At 47.3% G+C, this 14562-nt stretch overlaps 2 protein-coding genes across 6 annotated transcripts in view; one reads left to right on the forward strand and one right to left on the reverse strand.

Annotated features, from left to right (window-relative positions):
* Positions 1–14562, forward strand: part of KDELR1 (KDEL endoplasmic reticulum protein retention receptor 1) — a 133228-nt gene that overhangs the window by 45939 nt on the left and 72727 nt on the right. The gene's annotated exons all lie outside the window — the stretch shown is intronic.
* The window catches only part of GRIN2D (glutamate ionotropic receptor NMDA type subunit 2D), a 60343-nt gene continuing 53494 nt past the window's right edge, over positions 7714–14562 (reverse strand). For all 5 annotated transcript variants that reach the window (XM_033171253.1, XM_033171252.1, XM_033171250.1 and 2 more), the window contains 2 exons: positions 12897–13129; positions 7714–10192 (listed from right to left, as the gene is read on the reverse strand). In XM_033171253.1, coding sequence (XP_033027144.1) covers positions 8750–10192; positions 12897–13129 — 1676 coding nt within the window. In that variant the 3' untranslated portion in view covers positions 7714–8749. The remainder of the gene's footprint in view (positions 10193–12896; positions 13130–14562) is intronic.

Consider the following 14562-nt stretch of genomic DNA (forward strand, 5'->3'; position numbering starts at 1 on the left):
GATGGCTTAGCTGCAAGGCTGGATTCAGGTAGTTGGGAGCCCTGGTGAAATTCCCAAAATAGGGGCCCTTTACTTCCAAAAAAGGAATGCATGAAATAATGTACCACAAAAAATATTGTGGTCTCTTAAAGATAAACCCATTTACAATGGTGTAGAATATTCATGGATTACAAAAAACATCAATCCTGAACATATGCAGTTTCACAATTGTCAGCAAACTGTTTGTATGTGTGTGCCAATCTTGATAAACAACAAGAAAATACTCTGGGCAAGTGTACTTAACTCATCACTGTTTTAACTAACTTTCTGGCATGGACCCGTCACCAACTCTCAGCCTAAACTACCTCAATGGTTGTTGTGAAGATTTAAAGGTAAAGGTAAAGGGACCCCTGACCATCAGGTCCAGTCGTGTCCGACTCTGGGGTTGCGGCGCTCATCTCGCTCTATAGGCCGAGGGAGCCGGCGTTTGTCCGCAGACAGCTTCCGGGTCATGTGGCCAGCATGACAAAGCCGCTTCTGGCGAACCAGAGCAGCGCACGGAAACGCCGTTTACCTTCCCGCTGGAGCGGTCCCTATTTATCTACTTGCACTTTTGACGTGCTTTCGAACGGCTAGGTGGGCAGGAGCTGGGACCGAGCAACGGGAGCTCACCCCGTGGCAGGGGTTCGAACTGCCGACCTTCTGATCAGCAAGCCCTAGACTCTGTGGTTTAACCCACAGCGCCACCTGGGTCCCTGTGAAGATTTAGGCGGTGCAAAATGACTGCAAAAGGGAACTTAGTGCTTGTATCATACCTGTAGACATCAAATGTTGGTTCCTTTAACTAAACTGATGCATCTTTGTTCAATAAGGGGTTGTGTTTTTCTGCACACACATCCTTCACAGATTAGTACAGCTCTGAGGCTTCAACCACTTTTAGTCTGGTTTGATTATAGAGTTTTAGACACCTATGTTCCTAAAAAATAAAACAAAACCTGTTCCCACTTTCCAGTGTTCTGCACTGGGTATAAACATGCCTGATCAAAGGCATCTCCATCAAATAATATTTAAAACCCACATTTAGCAATGAGTTTCATTGGGCATTCTGGTACAGTCATATACTCTCTCTCTCTCTCTCTCTCTCTCTCACACACACACACACACACGCACCAATAAACACTACTTACAAATATATATTCCACACACTCCCATTTCCACTTCTGCCATCACTGCATTGCCTTCTTTAGCCCCCAAATCCCCTCCAAATCCCCCCCAAAAGATGCATAGGCAGCTACCTTGTAGAGTACCCTCTAAAGCAGGGGTCCCCAAACTAAGGCCCGGGGGCCGGATGCAGCCCAATCACCTTCTAAATCCGGCCCGCAGATGGTCTGGGAATCAGAGTGTTTTTACATGAGTAGAATGTGTCCTTTTATTTAAAATGCATCTCTGGGTTATTTGTGGGGCCTGCCTGGTGTTTTTACATGAGTAGAATGTGTGCTTTTATTTTAAATGCATTTCTGGGTTATTTGTGGGGCATAGGAATTCGTTCATATTTTTTTTCAAAATATAGTCCGTCCGCCCCCCAAGGTCTGAGGGACAGTGGACCGACCCCCTGCTGAAAAGGTTTGCTGACCCCTGCTCTAAAGTGGAGAAGGCTACTTCTCAGCCAGCAAGTGTGGAAGCAGGGGCCCTTCTGACTTGAAGCACTCTGCAGAGTAATATGAAACCTGTTTGCCCTCCCCTCCACGCCCCCAACTTCAGTAAAATATTATCTTCAGTCAGGTTGGTACCCTGAACATTATGATTTATAACGTCTCATCCCAAAGGACTAGGGATGTACTTTGGGGGCGGGGTGGGGATAAAGTTCAAACTCTGTGCTGCCTTGCAGACATGGGCCTTGGTGCCATTGCTCCAACTGCACCATGGATAATCCAGTCTTGCTTGGTTGCAGGGGGTTGGACCAGATGTCCCTTTGGGTTCCTTCCAACTGTACGATTCTATGATTCTGCCAATGCTATGTGTTGTTAAGGGTTAAATCAACATACTCAAGGTACACAGTAGAGTGTCATGTACTGTAAGAGGCCGGACTACATTGTTAAGGTTTTGGAAAATCTTGTTTATTAGGAATGGGCCTATCACTGGGCAGGTAATGGATGGTCAGGAACAGAATTTTTAAAAATATGTTCCTGGATGGTGGGAAAGGTCTTCCCCCCACTTCTGTTGGAAGGTGACACCCTGGCAGGGAAAGGGAAACCAGCAAGTTTGAACTGGAACAGAGACACAAGGCTTATCCACACTTAATTTCACACTTTACAGGCACAGTCTGCACTTTAAAGCTACGTGTCTATGCATCATTATTTTTGTTCCAGAGCTTTCCCCTGTGAAACCCACTCTTTAGTGCTCAATCGTAGCAAACGTCAATCTGCTGTTTGTTCCGATTAGGCGCTAAAGAGCAGGTTTTCATGGGGAAAGCTCCATGAAAGCTCTGGGGCAAAAGGTAGGTGTGGATAAGTCCTCAGAGAGAGCTGTGAGATTTGTTTTTTAAAGCCGGGGCATGGCTAAGAGAGGTACAGTTGCTCTTTGGATATTTCATGCCAAATTGGTGGTAGAGCTGCCTGCTTAAAAAAACCCTTTTCTTGAGTGTTCATGATAATTTTTGCTCATGATGCTATCAGGGTGGTCATGCGGGCTCCTGCTTTCATTAGTATTTATGCCTGCAAAAAGTTTTGGAGTGATCATATTGCTTCATTTCCAATCAGTGCATGCCCTGTAATGTCCTACTGAAATCTCATAACTTTATTCCACAAATCGTCTGCTTAACTTTTGTCCCACTTCTATTGCTCTGTAGCCCTTTCAGACAGCCATAACACTGGGAAAGCATCACAGAACAACCAACAAAGCAGACAAAATCCACCGTTAATTTACTATTGTTGTGTTAAGAACATGTTGCAGAATATATCCACAATAAAACACGAGTCTGGAGGGTCTGCTTGCATATTTATAAACAAGCAGATGTTAAATAGATGCCACAAGTCTCCAGTGCTGCCTTGTCTAAAGCAAGCCACTCTATGGCTCTTGCTCTGGACTTCTTAATGGGGACTTGGAAACATTTAACTGTAAAGTTGTGGCACTAAACAGCTAAAAATTCCAGACTCCATGTTTTGTGCCAAGGAGAGCCAGATTAATAAAATCTGGTATTATCTGTGCTTATTTTTTGGGACGAAGTGCCAAACGACCCATGACATTAATCACATGATTTGCCCCTGAGTGCACAATTTTTCTTTCAGAAATCAAGACTGGGACTCTGGAGAGTGGGGGATAAGTGTTGTTTAGCTCACTGCAGTCTCAGTTGGATGGGGGGGAGGCATGGCTGCAATTTACATGAGTAGGGGAAGGCCTTGCAGGGGCCCAATCTGCATTGAACTGCAGTGGAGGAACTCCTGCTGGCTATTTATGAAATAAAAATTGTGCACTCAAGGACAAACTATGTATGTGATCAACACCACCTATAGTTTGGTTCTTAATGTAAGCAAATTACCTGCTCCCTCTTTTTCCTTGGTTCCTCTTCTTATTTTTGTTTTCTGCTGTTTCGTGAGATTGAAACAAGGCTGGCGGTTTGTTAGAGGGAGATGGGTGAAGAGAGGATGGGGGGAGCTTGCCTTGTTTTTTGTGACTCATCAGTATAGAAAGAAGGAACGGAAACCTTAAATAAGAAAGCTTCCCCAAATATGCACACACGCAGAGAAACCACACTGGGGCAAGGTCTGAGCGGGATTTAAAAAAGCCTTTATTTCTTATGAACGCCCTAAAATAGTATCGAAAACCCTAGCCCCTCCCCCCATCCGGATGCCTGGGTCCCTGCCCCACCCAAACCCTGCCCCATTCTGTCGTGGGGCGCTGCCCCATGGTCCCACTTCCCCACCCCACCCCAGCGAAACCCCACCCATTCCAAGAAAGACCACCCCCACCCACATAGCCCGCTCCCTAAAACAGCAGTTCTAAAGTTATTACTAAATTGCCCCCCCAAAATAGGAAAAGGGACAAAGAGACACAAAGAGAGAGAAAGAGAAAGCAAGGTTGGGAATGTGAGTCTGAGGTTACTATGGGTTTATTTATGGTTGTTCGTTTACTTGTGAGGGAGACTGCATGTGGTCCCGATTCTGCACATGTAGCTGTATCTCAGTGTTCATTTATTGGAGGTTTGGGGGGTGCACCTCTTCTGTGGTGCATTTTATGTCACATATTTTCATGTATGCTACAGTTCCTAGGGTTTCATGTCTCTGTGTTGGTGGGTCCTGTGCACACTTAGTGAAATCTTTAGCAGATTTTGCTTACAGAAGATGCGCGACTCAACAAACACATTGCTCTTCCTGGCGCCACCCTTTGCTGCTATAGACTTAGGGGCCACTTCACACGTGACGTCACTTCCTAAACCATTAGGCCCACAGTCCTGCCACACGGCGAGCAACAGTGTTACCCTTATCTCCACGCCGGGAAAAAATGTCAATGTGCCGCAGTCCTGGCACGGCTGCTTTTTGCAAACGCCTCTGTCATTGTGATTTGTATACATGTGTGATTGTGGGTTCATTTGAAATGCTTGTGTGGCTTCGATCCTGCCTACCTGTATCTGAGATGGAGACTGTGTGCTTGCAATGTTTGTTTGTTTTTTTAAAAAATTGTGGTACCTTTTTTTTTGCTGTGCAAGCTCCATTAAGCGGCACATTAAGTCTGTTTTGCGCAATGGTGGGTTTTATATGCAGAGGCTCGTTTCTCTACCTGCAGGCGTGATTGTTTGGCGTGTGCTTGTATGCCTTTGTGCTTGACTGTGGCTGTGTGATTGGGAGTGTGTCCCCCCTCCCCTCCCTGCAGTTCACTGTTGGCAGTGTGTGCACCATTTTGGGAGTGACCGTATGTGACTCTGGCACCTGGGACCATGCCACTCTTCTTGCCACTGTATTGGATAACTTTTAGAGTTGCAAGGGACTCTAGAGACCCTTGGATCCAACTCCAGCCCTGAGACAGGACATCCTGTACACTTGAAGTCTCCTCAGCAGATAGGAGACCTGCCGGCTTGTTTGGTGGCTGAATAATTAGGGGTGTGCCAGCACCAGCTGGTTTTCCCAGAAGCGGTCTGGGCCTTATCCCAGTACTGCCCCCCTCATCAGGACTTCATTTCTGGACTTTTTTTCCGCAAAAATGCTAGCACCTCAGTAAAAAAGAGGATTCACTGGTTCCACCAGTTTCCCCTCACAATTCCTGTGACCAGACATGGTGAGGACCTTTGCTCTTCTCTCCCTTTGCAGCTCAGTAATGCCAGCCTAACAGGATGTGGCCAGATCTATACACTTAAAGCTCATTGTTTTGTGTCCTCTCCATCTGCTGTTCTCTCCCTCTGCTTTCCAACGCCTTTTTAAATATTTGAAAACTGTCAACATCTCTCTCTCTCTCTCTCCCCCGCCCCCTTCATCTTATTTTTCTCGAGGCTAAACAGACCCAGTTACTTCAGCATCTCCACATATGACTTGCCTTCCAGACCTTTGATCATCCTTGCAGCTCTCCTCTGAATCCTTTTCAATTTGTCAACATCCTGCTCGAACTGAGGTGCTCAAAACCAAACACAGCACTTCAAACAAGGCCTTGCTGAGCACAAGCCTCACTTGGCTAGGGGAGGATGGATGAGAGGAGAGGTGCTGCTGCTTTACTGGGTCAAAGTGGTGGCCTGGACCTGTATCTGCTCTGTGGTCCATTGAAATTGTGTGCCAAGGTAGCTCCTGCACAGTGCCAAGGAAAGCTGACACAGATTAAAGAAACCAGTGGCTTTCTTTGCTTTGTTGCATCATTCTGTTTCTGCTTTTCACAGAGAGAGAAGTGCCACAGAGCACTTAGAGACCACCCTCCGGGCCCTGGAGATGCCTACGAATCTGGTAAGCCCAGCCTCACCTTGTGGCATCCTTTGAGCAGTCTAGCACTTTGGCAGGGTCCGCCAGCGTCAACTGGCTGGGTCTGTGGGCTGCCATTTTAAACTTCCTGCTATGCTGCAACAGGAGCACCACGGGAAGTTTAAAATGGTGCCTTGTAGCTGCCTGTGGCTGCTAAAGAAGCCTATGGCCACCAATGCATGGCCCCTGCCCCAGCAGAGGACACTTTGTTGAGGGCCCTCTAAAGCCTGTAGCCAGACCCGCCTTCAGACCTGCTGAGCACTTCAAACTGATCTTGTGAAAATTAGATTTGCAGAGTGCAGCATTCTGTGCCTAAAACCAAATTGGCACTTGCCTGGAATTGTAGCACACACAGCACTAGCTATGTCTCCAAGCGGGGCTAGGACTGGTGACACACAGTCTGCAAGCCAGCTATGGCCCTGGCAAGGCTTTGTTTCCTGTGCATGGTCTTTTTGGTTTCCCCAGAATGCCCATTTTCAAGGTTTCTGGAGAAGACTGAGAACCTTGGGTAAGGGGCAAATGACGTGACTGCTTCATGCCATGAAATGTGGGTTTTGCCAAATTCCCATAGAGCAGTGGCAGGATGAGAAAAAGAGTGCAGCACAGGTGGAAGGTGGATGCTGAACATTTTTCCTGCCCATGACCCTACTACCACCACCACTTCTCCTAAGCTGCCTTTTTCCTGGTAGCTATTACTTCTGGTTTCACCCCATCAGGGGAACACTGCTTGTGGAGAAGTGGTTTTGGTGTTGGACTTGGCAGCGGCCTGATTGTATCATATGAGTTTGCTGCCTTCAACTCTAGTTTGCCCCAAAAACTCGAGTTAATCTGTAATGCTGCCCATGGACTTTATGTTACTCACACTCACCTCTGCTTTAGGGAAAGTTCCAAACATTCTAGAGATGAAATATAATAAAATAATACCCTGTTGTCCCTTTTCTCTCCTGGATTCCTGCTGCCTTAAGGTTTAGAACCATGCCAAGACTCCCATCTTACCTACTAGCCATTTATATTCCTGTCTTCCATGAGTTTTGTCTCATTCTTTTCTTCTTTTTTTCCAAAAAAGAAATAGCTCAGTTTGCCAATTAATAGCCATATCATGTTGCAATAGATCTCGGAGATCATTTGCAAGCTGAGTGAAAAACTCTTTCCTTGAAACCTGCTACTTAAGTACACTTGGTTTCTCATATTTGCAAAAGTTTCTCCTAGAAACTTGCTAAATGCTAAGGCTGGGCATTTCCCAGAATACTGCAAAGAGACTGGGCATTCAGCTGGCTTTAAGGTCCACCTTCCCACTCATCAGCAGTCTCCTGCAAAAGTAGAACCTGTGTATCTTCTCTGTGGAAAGGTGCACAAGATGTACCTACATTGGGAGCACATTTATCTTTACCTGCAGTGGGAGATGCACAGTGCCCCTCTCAAGCAGGAAGCATGGAAATAAGTTTTATAATCACTCTCACATCCAGTGTTCCTGCTTCTCAGCTTAGAGCAACCAGCATTAAGATGGTGTGTGGTAATTTTAGTAATGAGAATATACAGCATATTATCTGTTGAATGAGGTTTTTATTCTATTAGATTTAATTTTGTTTGGTTTGAATTGCAGGTGCCCTTTCAGTCTATATAGTCATGTTTTCTGTCATTTTCTGCAATAGCTCTCTTAATACTGAGAGCTTTGGTGCACTGATGTAGGATTTGTGAAAACAGACACTTTCTGTCATGGGACTGGTTTGTCTATGTGGTTTGGGGGGCAGTGATGCTTTTGCCCATTACAGCGCACAAGTGTGTGTGTGTGTGTGTGTGTGTGTGTGTGTGTTTTCATTTCAGCATCCATGATGTTTGCATGTGTTGCTGTCTCTATCATAATGGGTGCATGATTGCAAAGTTAAAGTAGGGGGGAAGGAGAAAGAAGGTGGTGGTTAAGAAGAGCAAAGAAAGCAAGAAGGGAGAAGAGGAAAATGTGCAGGGGGGGGGGATATCACAGTTTTCTGTTGAACAAAGTCACAGTTTTGTCTCCTAACATCCCCTCCCACCCAGAAGTCCAGACAGTTTTGTGGTTATTGTTGTCCAAGCCCCTCCCCACCCCCTCCGGAGCCTGACTGATGGCACTTCCCCCCTGCTGCCAGTCTACATGGGGACACAGACTCTCTCCAAGTTCATGATTGGTTCATTTCATTGGCACTCTATCGGGTCTTGTTCAGAGAGTAACAGCCCTGCTGTTGCAGTAGCCAATTGCCCCTGCCACAGGAACCTACCCCATCGATGTGCCACAGGGTGGCAGAAAAGCCCTTTTTCTGGATATAAAAGGTCTGTTATGGATACACAGGAGAGACCAGTTCCCCTCTACCCCCTGCTGTAAATCGGCTGGTGGATGGGACTGGGTGTTTTGTCACAGGGAGCTATTCTGGTGGCACTTGGGGTAGCAGTCTCAGGGTGTTACCCCTCTTTTGACATATCATCTCCACTCCCCTGGGTTTTTAATGGGATTATTGGTGGTTCGACTCCCCACTGTTTTATCTGTGATACTCTTTTGGTTGAACACTTCCCCTTTTCTGTGGCAGGGAGATGTGGTCCTATCACATATATTCCTGGTGGCATCCTGGTGGCATGCCCTTTGTCTTGGTGGGTTCACTTGTGGCACTGTTCTGCTTCCCCCTCTCTGCAGTCATCTTCGTGGTCCTCCCTTCTTTCCATTGGGTTGGACCACACAGCGCCATCTCCACCACCTCAGTCCCCACTGTGTGGGCTCAACTACAGCTCAGTCTTTTTTTCTGCTGTCCCATCTGAAGCCTCTTTCCCCACCCCCACCCCACCCCCACCCCACCTGTTGCTGGTCATACCTCTGACTCCAGGCTAGAGAAATGGGCAGAACCACGGCGGGCAAAAAGCTCCCCGCTTCTGCTCACCCGGCGTGGCAGCCACTCTGGCGAGAAGCCGCCCTGGTGTCGATGGGAGGCCCCACAGCGCATCATGTGGCAAGAGCTGAGGTCCTCCAGGCTGCGGGAGGTGGGATGTAGAACTCCGCCAGCCGGCCCCAGCTCGCAAGAATGGTGATGGCAGCGTCGGTGAAAGCCGTGGCGGTGCCGAGGAGCCAGGCACCCATACAGGCTACAGTGGCGGTGCTCCCAGTCCAGCCGGCGTTCCAGATGCTCCTCAGAACAGCTCAAGTAGCGCATGGCCTCCTTGCGGCATGGTGGGGTGGGTGGCGGGAGCATTTCCAAGCTCAGGCAGTGCTGGCAGGGACCGTGGCATCCGTGGCACTTGGCCAACTTGTCGGCTGACCAGTAGTGCAGGGGCTTATGCGTGGCAAAGAGCTGCCTCTCTCGGGACGGGTATGTGCAGAAATAATCCGGCGACTGGTACCAGCAGCTATGCCCATCACTGTCCCTCTCACAGATGTCAGAATCAGAGTCAGAAAAATCCACATAATGACTTTGGCTGCGCAAGCTGGCACCTACGGCAAGCGGGTGGGAATGACTGCGGCAAATGTGAGCCCGGGAGCTCCTCTCTCGGCTGGATGACGTCGGGCATTTGACTTCTGTCTCGGCTCGAGGCAGAGACGTCTCTTCGGCATGTCGGTAGCGGGAAACAGGTGGGGAGCGTTCGTCCTCATAGGACAGCCGGGTGTAGCCATACCGACCCCGTTCTTTCCCAAAAGACCGACTGCTGCCCCGTTCCAACTCACAAGGGCTTTTGGTCGCATAGCCACTGGAGGAGCCATCATACTTCTTCACCTCTGGGGCTCGGCTCGCCGCTTTCCCAGCTTGGAAACTTTCATACAACCCACGGAGGGATTTGCGTTGCCAGCCCGATGCCACCGGTGGCATGTCGGGTGTGTCTTTCTCACGCACAATGGCAAAATAGGAGGGAGGATTTTCCAGCCCCCGGGAGGGTGGTGGCGGAGAAAGCTGACAGGGTGCCATCTTTTTGCCACTGACATGATCGGACAGCCCTTCTGGTTCAATGGGCCCATAGAACCGGTGGAAGCCATCTGAGAAAGGGCTCTTGAGGCTATGGCGTGGGGGTTTGGTTGTGGGGAGCTCTGTAGGCGTCGGAGGGTACAGATCCTTGTAGCAATTGGGACTACGAGCATGGCGCCACCGTTCCACAATGCGCCGTTCACGAGGCAGGAAGCTAGAACAGGGAAGTGGAGGGCCAGGGGGGCTGGGCAACGCTGGGGCTGCACCTCGCGATGGCCCGTAGGTGTGGTTAAGGATGGGTAACTGCTGCTGGTCTGGGACTTTGGGGTCTTCACTGCTGCAACAGCTGTACATGCCCTGGAGCGAATTGGAGAAAGAGCAATAAATAAGGGGCTGTTGGAACTGTAGCACAACTGACAAACTACAGGGAGGAACACTGTTGCTGTAAGACCTACATGGGAAATATGGTGGGGACCATGATGAACCCAAGTACAGTACTAGCCTGGAGGCAGGCTCAGTGCATAGTACCCCTCCTTCCCTGGGGGTGGAGGGGATCCATGAGGAAGAGTGTAAAAGTCATCTGTATTGCATGCTCCTTGTGAAACCCATCAGGACTTCCTCTGTGTGATAAAGTATTGTATACATAATGCTCTCTCCTTTTTTCGGGTGCTCTTTTTGCAGTTCTTTATAGAATATCATAAAGAACGGTTTCTCCAGTTCTATGAAAGTGCAGTTACTTTCTAACCCATAGCCTAGAAATCTCACTGGGGGTAATTAGCTCTAGCACCACCTACAACATCACTTCTTCTCTGCTCACCAGCTCATGTCACTTCACCCCATGATTGATTTTCTACACGCACCATTCACCCAGCCCCATCCTGGCTGCTGCTACACAACTCTTCTCCCCTGAGTACAGGTAACTAGTCTCACAGATTCCTCACCCCCATTTCTCCATCTTAGTGATATTCATGGTGGCACAGCCCACAATTTGGAAAACCCTGGAGTGTTCATATTCCTGATGGTATCCCATATCCCTCGATTGTGAAGGGCCTCTTGTTATAAGACTGTCTTCCTGTACCAGGGAATTATAAACACCAGGGAGCTAGAATTCTTTCCCTCCTATCCTTCACATGCACACAATCTTTCACCCCAAATGCTACTCCAGATCACTCTCCACCATGTACAGCCTTCTGCTACTAACAAAGAGTGCACTTCCCTCTCACCAGCCCTGAACCTGTCCTTCATAGTAGGTCATTTATTTCAGAGATGGATCACTGTGGCAGTGAATGGAGGGAAGCAGAGAGGAGGATACAGTGAGAGGAGGAGGAGATAAATACAAGTGGAGGAACTGACATAGTGAAGATCAAAAAAGAGACAATGGAAACTCTCCAGGTAGAGGAATCAGAGAGAAGGGTGGGATTTTTGCCACCTGGCTGAGTGATTAAAAGCAAAACAAACTTAGCCTCAGTGCTAGGCAGCAGCAATTTTTAATCTGCATTTAAAGTGATCAACATATGCAAATGAGAACTATAAAGAACTCAATTTGTGCTTTAGCTATGAGAATCTGTTTTGAAAGCCAGGGGAATGGCCTGTTAACGTCATCACTACACTACAAATTTAATCTATTTTGAAATCTCTTAACTACCAGGCTTCCCCTCCTCCTTGTGGATTGTGGTCTGTAGTGTGCCAGCAAGTCTTTGTTAGTCGTCCCAGCCATATCATAGAAATACCATGCCCCAGGTTTCCCCTCTGTAAGCCAGAACCATTTAAAAGGCTTGGCACCAGTTTAAATTTGTAGTGTAGACATAACATAATAAGATGAGTATGCTCATCTTTTCTTACCTAGTAAACACAGCCAAACCTCAACACCCATCTTTAGAAGATAGTCACTAAGAATCCAGCATAGAAATGAGAGGGATATACAGGTAGAGACAGTGATGGAGTCGAACAGGTCTTCCTGCATTATTTTTTTCTGCAAGTGAGCTAGATATCACATTGTGTTTGATGGATGTAGTAACCAGGAAATATGCTAGTCTCTGGTACTGTTCTACTTGATTGCTCAGGTATGGTGCCAACCTTCCTTTTAAGTGCAGCAAATAGATTCATTCAACTGAACATTAATTTTTCACCTTAATTTTAAAAGACCGTCAACACAATTTTTTAAAAGTTGAAAAATTGTTCCAGCTAATTAGCTGTGTGCATCCAGCTTCTGCTGAAGACAGGCAGAACTGGTTTTCCTCATATCAGTCCCACAGAAGAGATTTGTCTATATGTGAACAAAGCACAGGGAATGTGCTTCCACAGTGACCCCTACTATTCAGGCTAAGCATGTACAGGTGGTGACCACTTTAGGCACATCCAATTGACATGCGATTGCTGACACATGGATCCTTTTGGATCCAGAAGAGGGCAGACCAGGGGTGTAACAGGGTGGGGCATGCTGATGCACACTGCACTGATGCACATGGGGGCTGGGAATGGAACCACCACACATAATGGTCACCACCTGTATGTACACAACCATAAATTAATACTTAGGGAAAGGGGAAAATGTAGACGGGTGTATACATTATTTTCTGTGTTAAGGTAACCCAAAGTCTGTGATTTGTACTATGAAAATTAAACAAACTTGCATATACAGTATTGACTTCTTTTGCATAATTTAGTCAAAGCAGAATGGCAAAGAAAGATGCAGGCTCTAGAGCCCCATCTTAAGACCACTAGAAAACTTGCAGAGACGCCACCTTTTGCTTTTGAGACTGCATAAGTCATTGTCTGCACATACACCTCCATGCTTACCTTCACAGCCATAAAGGCTGGAAATGGTTGCTGCTTTTTGAGGGGGAAAAGAATGGTGAGATTCTAAGGATGCTGATTTCTGCATACAGGTGTGGTGTGATCATAGATTATTCACAGTCCTGGGTGAAAGGAGAGTGATGTGGAGGGAGGGAAGAGCTTACTCTCTGGACAAATAAATTGACAGTTATGGATGTGAAAATAGCTTAGTGGGTGAGAGGATCAATGGGCACCCAACTGTCCCTTGCTGATCTTGCAACCTCACCCTGCTGAAGGCGAGCAGGAAGTCCAGCCGTCCTGTATGTCTCATACAGTGACGCAGTTTCCAGTAGATTAGGTGTTCCCAGGCAAAGACCAGCAGACTTAGTCCCATGGCCACCAGGAGCATGTAGAAGACACCTGCCATGTTGTCTATGTCCAACTTGCTACTCATCACCTCAATTTTGTCATTGTGGCAGATCCCTGACAGCCACAGGCGCTCTAGCAGTTCAATCTCATCTGAAACAGAGGAGGGGGTGGGAAGGAGAGATGGAACACAAGAAATGTGCCTTTTCACAACCTTCCCTTGGTATGGTCCATTAGGCATCAGTCCCAGAAAATGCAGGAGCCCTTTTGCTCAGTGGTAGGGAATAGGGATTTTGTTCTGAGGTCTCAAATGAAATAAGCTGTGATTATCTAATGACAGTATAGAATTCGAGTGTGGGAACTTGTGGGGACAGGAGACAAGGGAGCAGAACCATCCTGAGCTTAGGTACGTACTTAAAGGTAATGTATCACAAAGTACTTACCCCTTGACACTATTTAATTATCCTTTCATGCTTAGAGTTGTGAGAAGTTGTTCTCTTCCTATCTTTCCAGGCATGTATAGGTGGGTAACCTTCAGCATTTTACTGTAACAATTTCATGGTGAGTACCGGCACCTATTTTTCTAGGAAAAAAGCACTGGCCAACATTAAGCCAATTTGCCAGCTTTGACTTATTTGTATCTGCCCATTTTTACACCTCCATGCTGGAGAAGGAAGGCAGGGCTGCTGCACTTTTAATATAAGCACTACAGGAAGAAATCCATGTCAAGCTCTTGTTACCAGGACTTGTAAACTGGGGTGTTTGCAAGGGTGTTTAGTGGAGGAGTTTGAGGGGGAAGCCCGGAGTGTTGTCTCATGGACCAAGAGACATGGACGACAAGAGAGCTACAGCAGTGACCTACTACACCTACAGCAAATCCAAGCTAGAAGAGAAGGTACAGCATCTTGAGGCCCACCTATCCACACTTTGAGCTACTGAGCAGTTGAGGAAATTCTTGCTAGACCAGAGTGGACTGTCCTGGAACAGAGATGCAGGTGGGATGACCCTAGGGAGGTAGAAGATTGTGCAGTGCAGGAGACAAACTCCTGGAGGAACATGACACAAAAAGCAGGAGCCGTGTTAGGCCATGTTGTGTCTCTGGAGCTACAAAACTGATTCCATGCCCTCACTGTGGACACCAGTTCTCAGCCAGCGTAGCAAGAACAGCAGTTGCAGACCTTAAAATACATCAAGGTAGCAGTGGAAAGTACAGTGTACGGAACGATTCCTGCTGCTCCCCAGAGAAGGATGATAACGTGTGGTGGTGGCAGGCGATTCTCCACGGAGGAGGACAGAAGCAGCAGTGTGTGGAGGAATGACTCATTGTTTCAGTTGTTTCTACGCAAATGCACAGAGTATGGGAAACAAGCAAAAAGAATTTGAGCTCTTAATACAAATATGACCTAAGTAGGCATTACTTGAGCCTGGTGGATGAGACTCATGACTGGAACTTGAGAGGTGCAACCTGTTCAAAAGGAGATCAAACAGGCAGGAGGAGTAGCATTATATGTAACTTGGAGCATGGAAGACAGATTGAGAGTATATGGATAAAAATTATAGGAGAGGGAAACAAGAGTGACCTTATT

Source organism: Lacerta agilis, chromosome 14, assembly GCF_009819535.1.
Source record: "Lacerta agilis isolate rLacAgi1 chromosome 14, rLacAgi1.pri, whole genome shotgun sequence".
NCBI lineage: Eukaryota > Metazoa > Chordata > Lepidosauria > Squamata > Lacertidae > Lacerta > Lacerta agilis.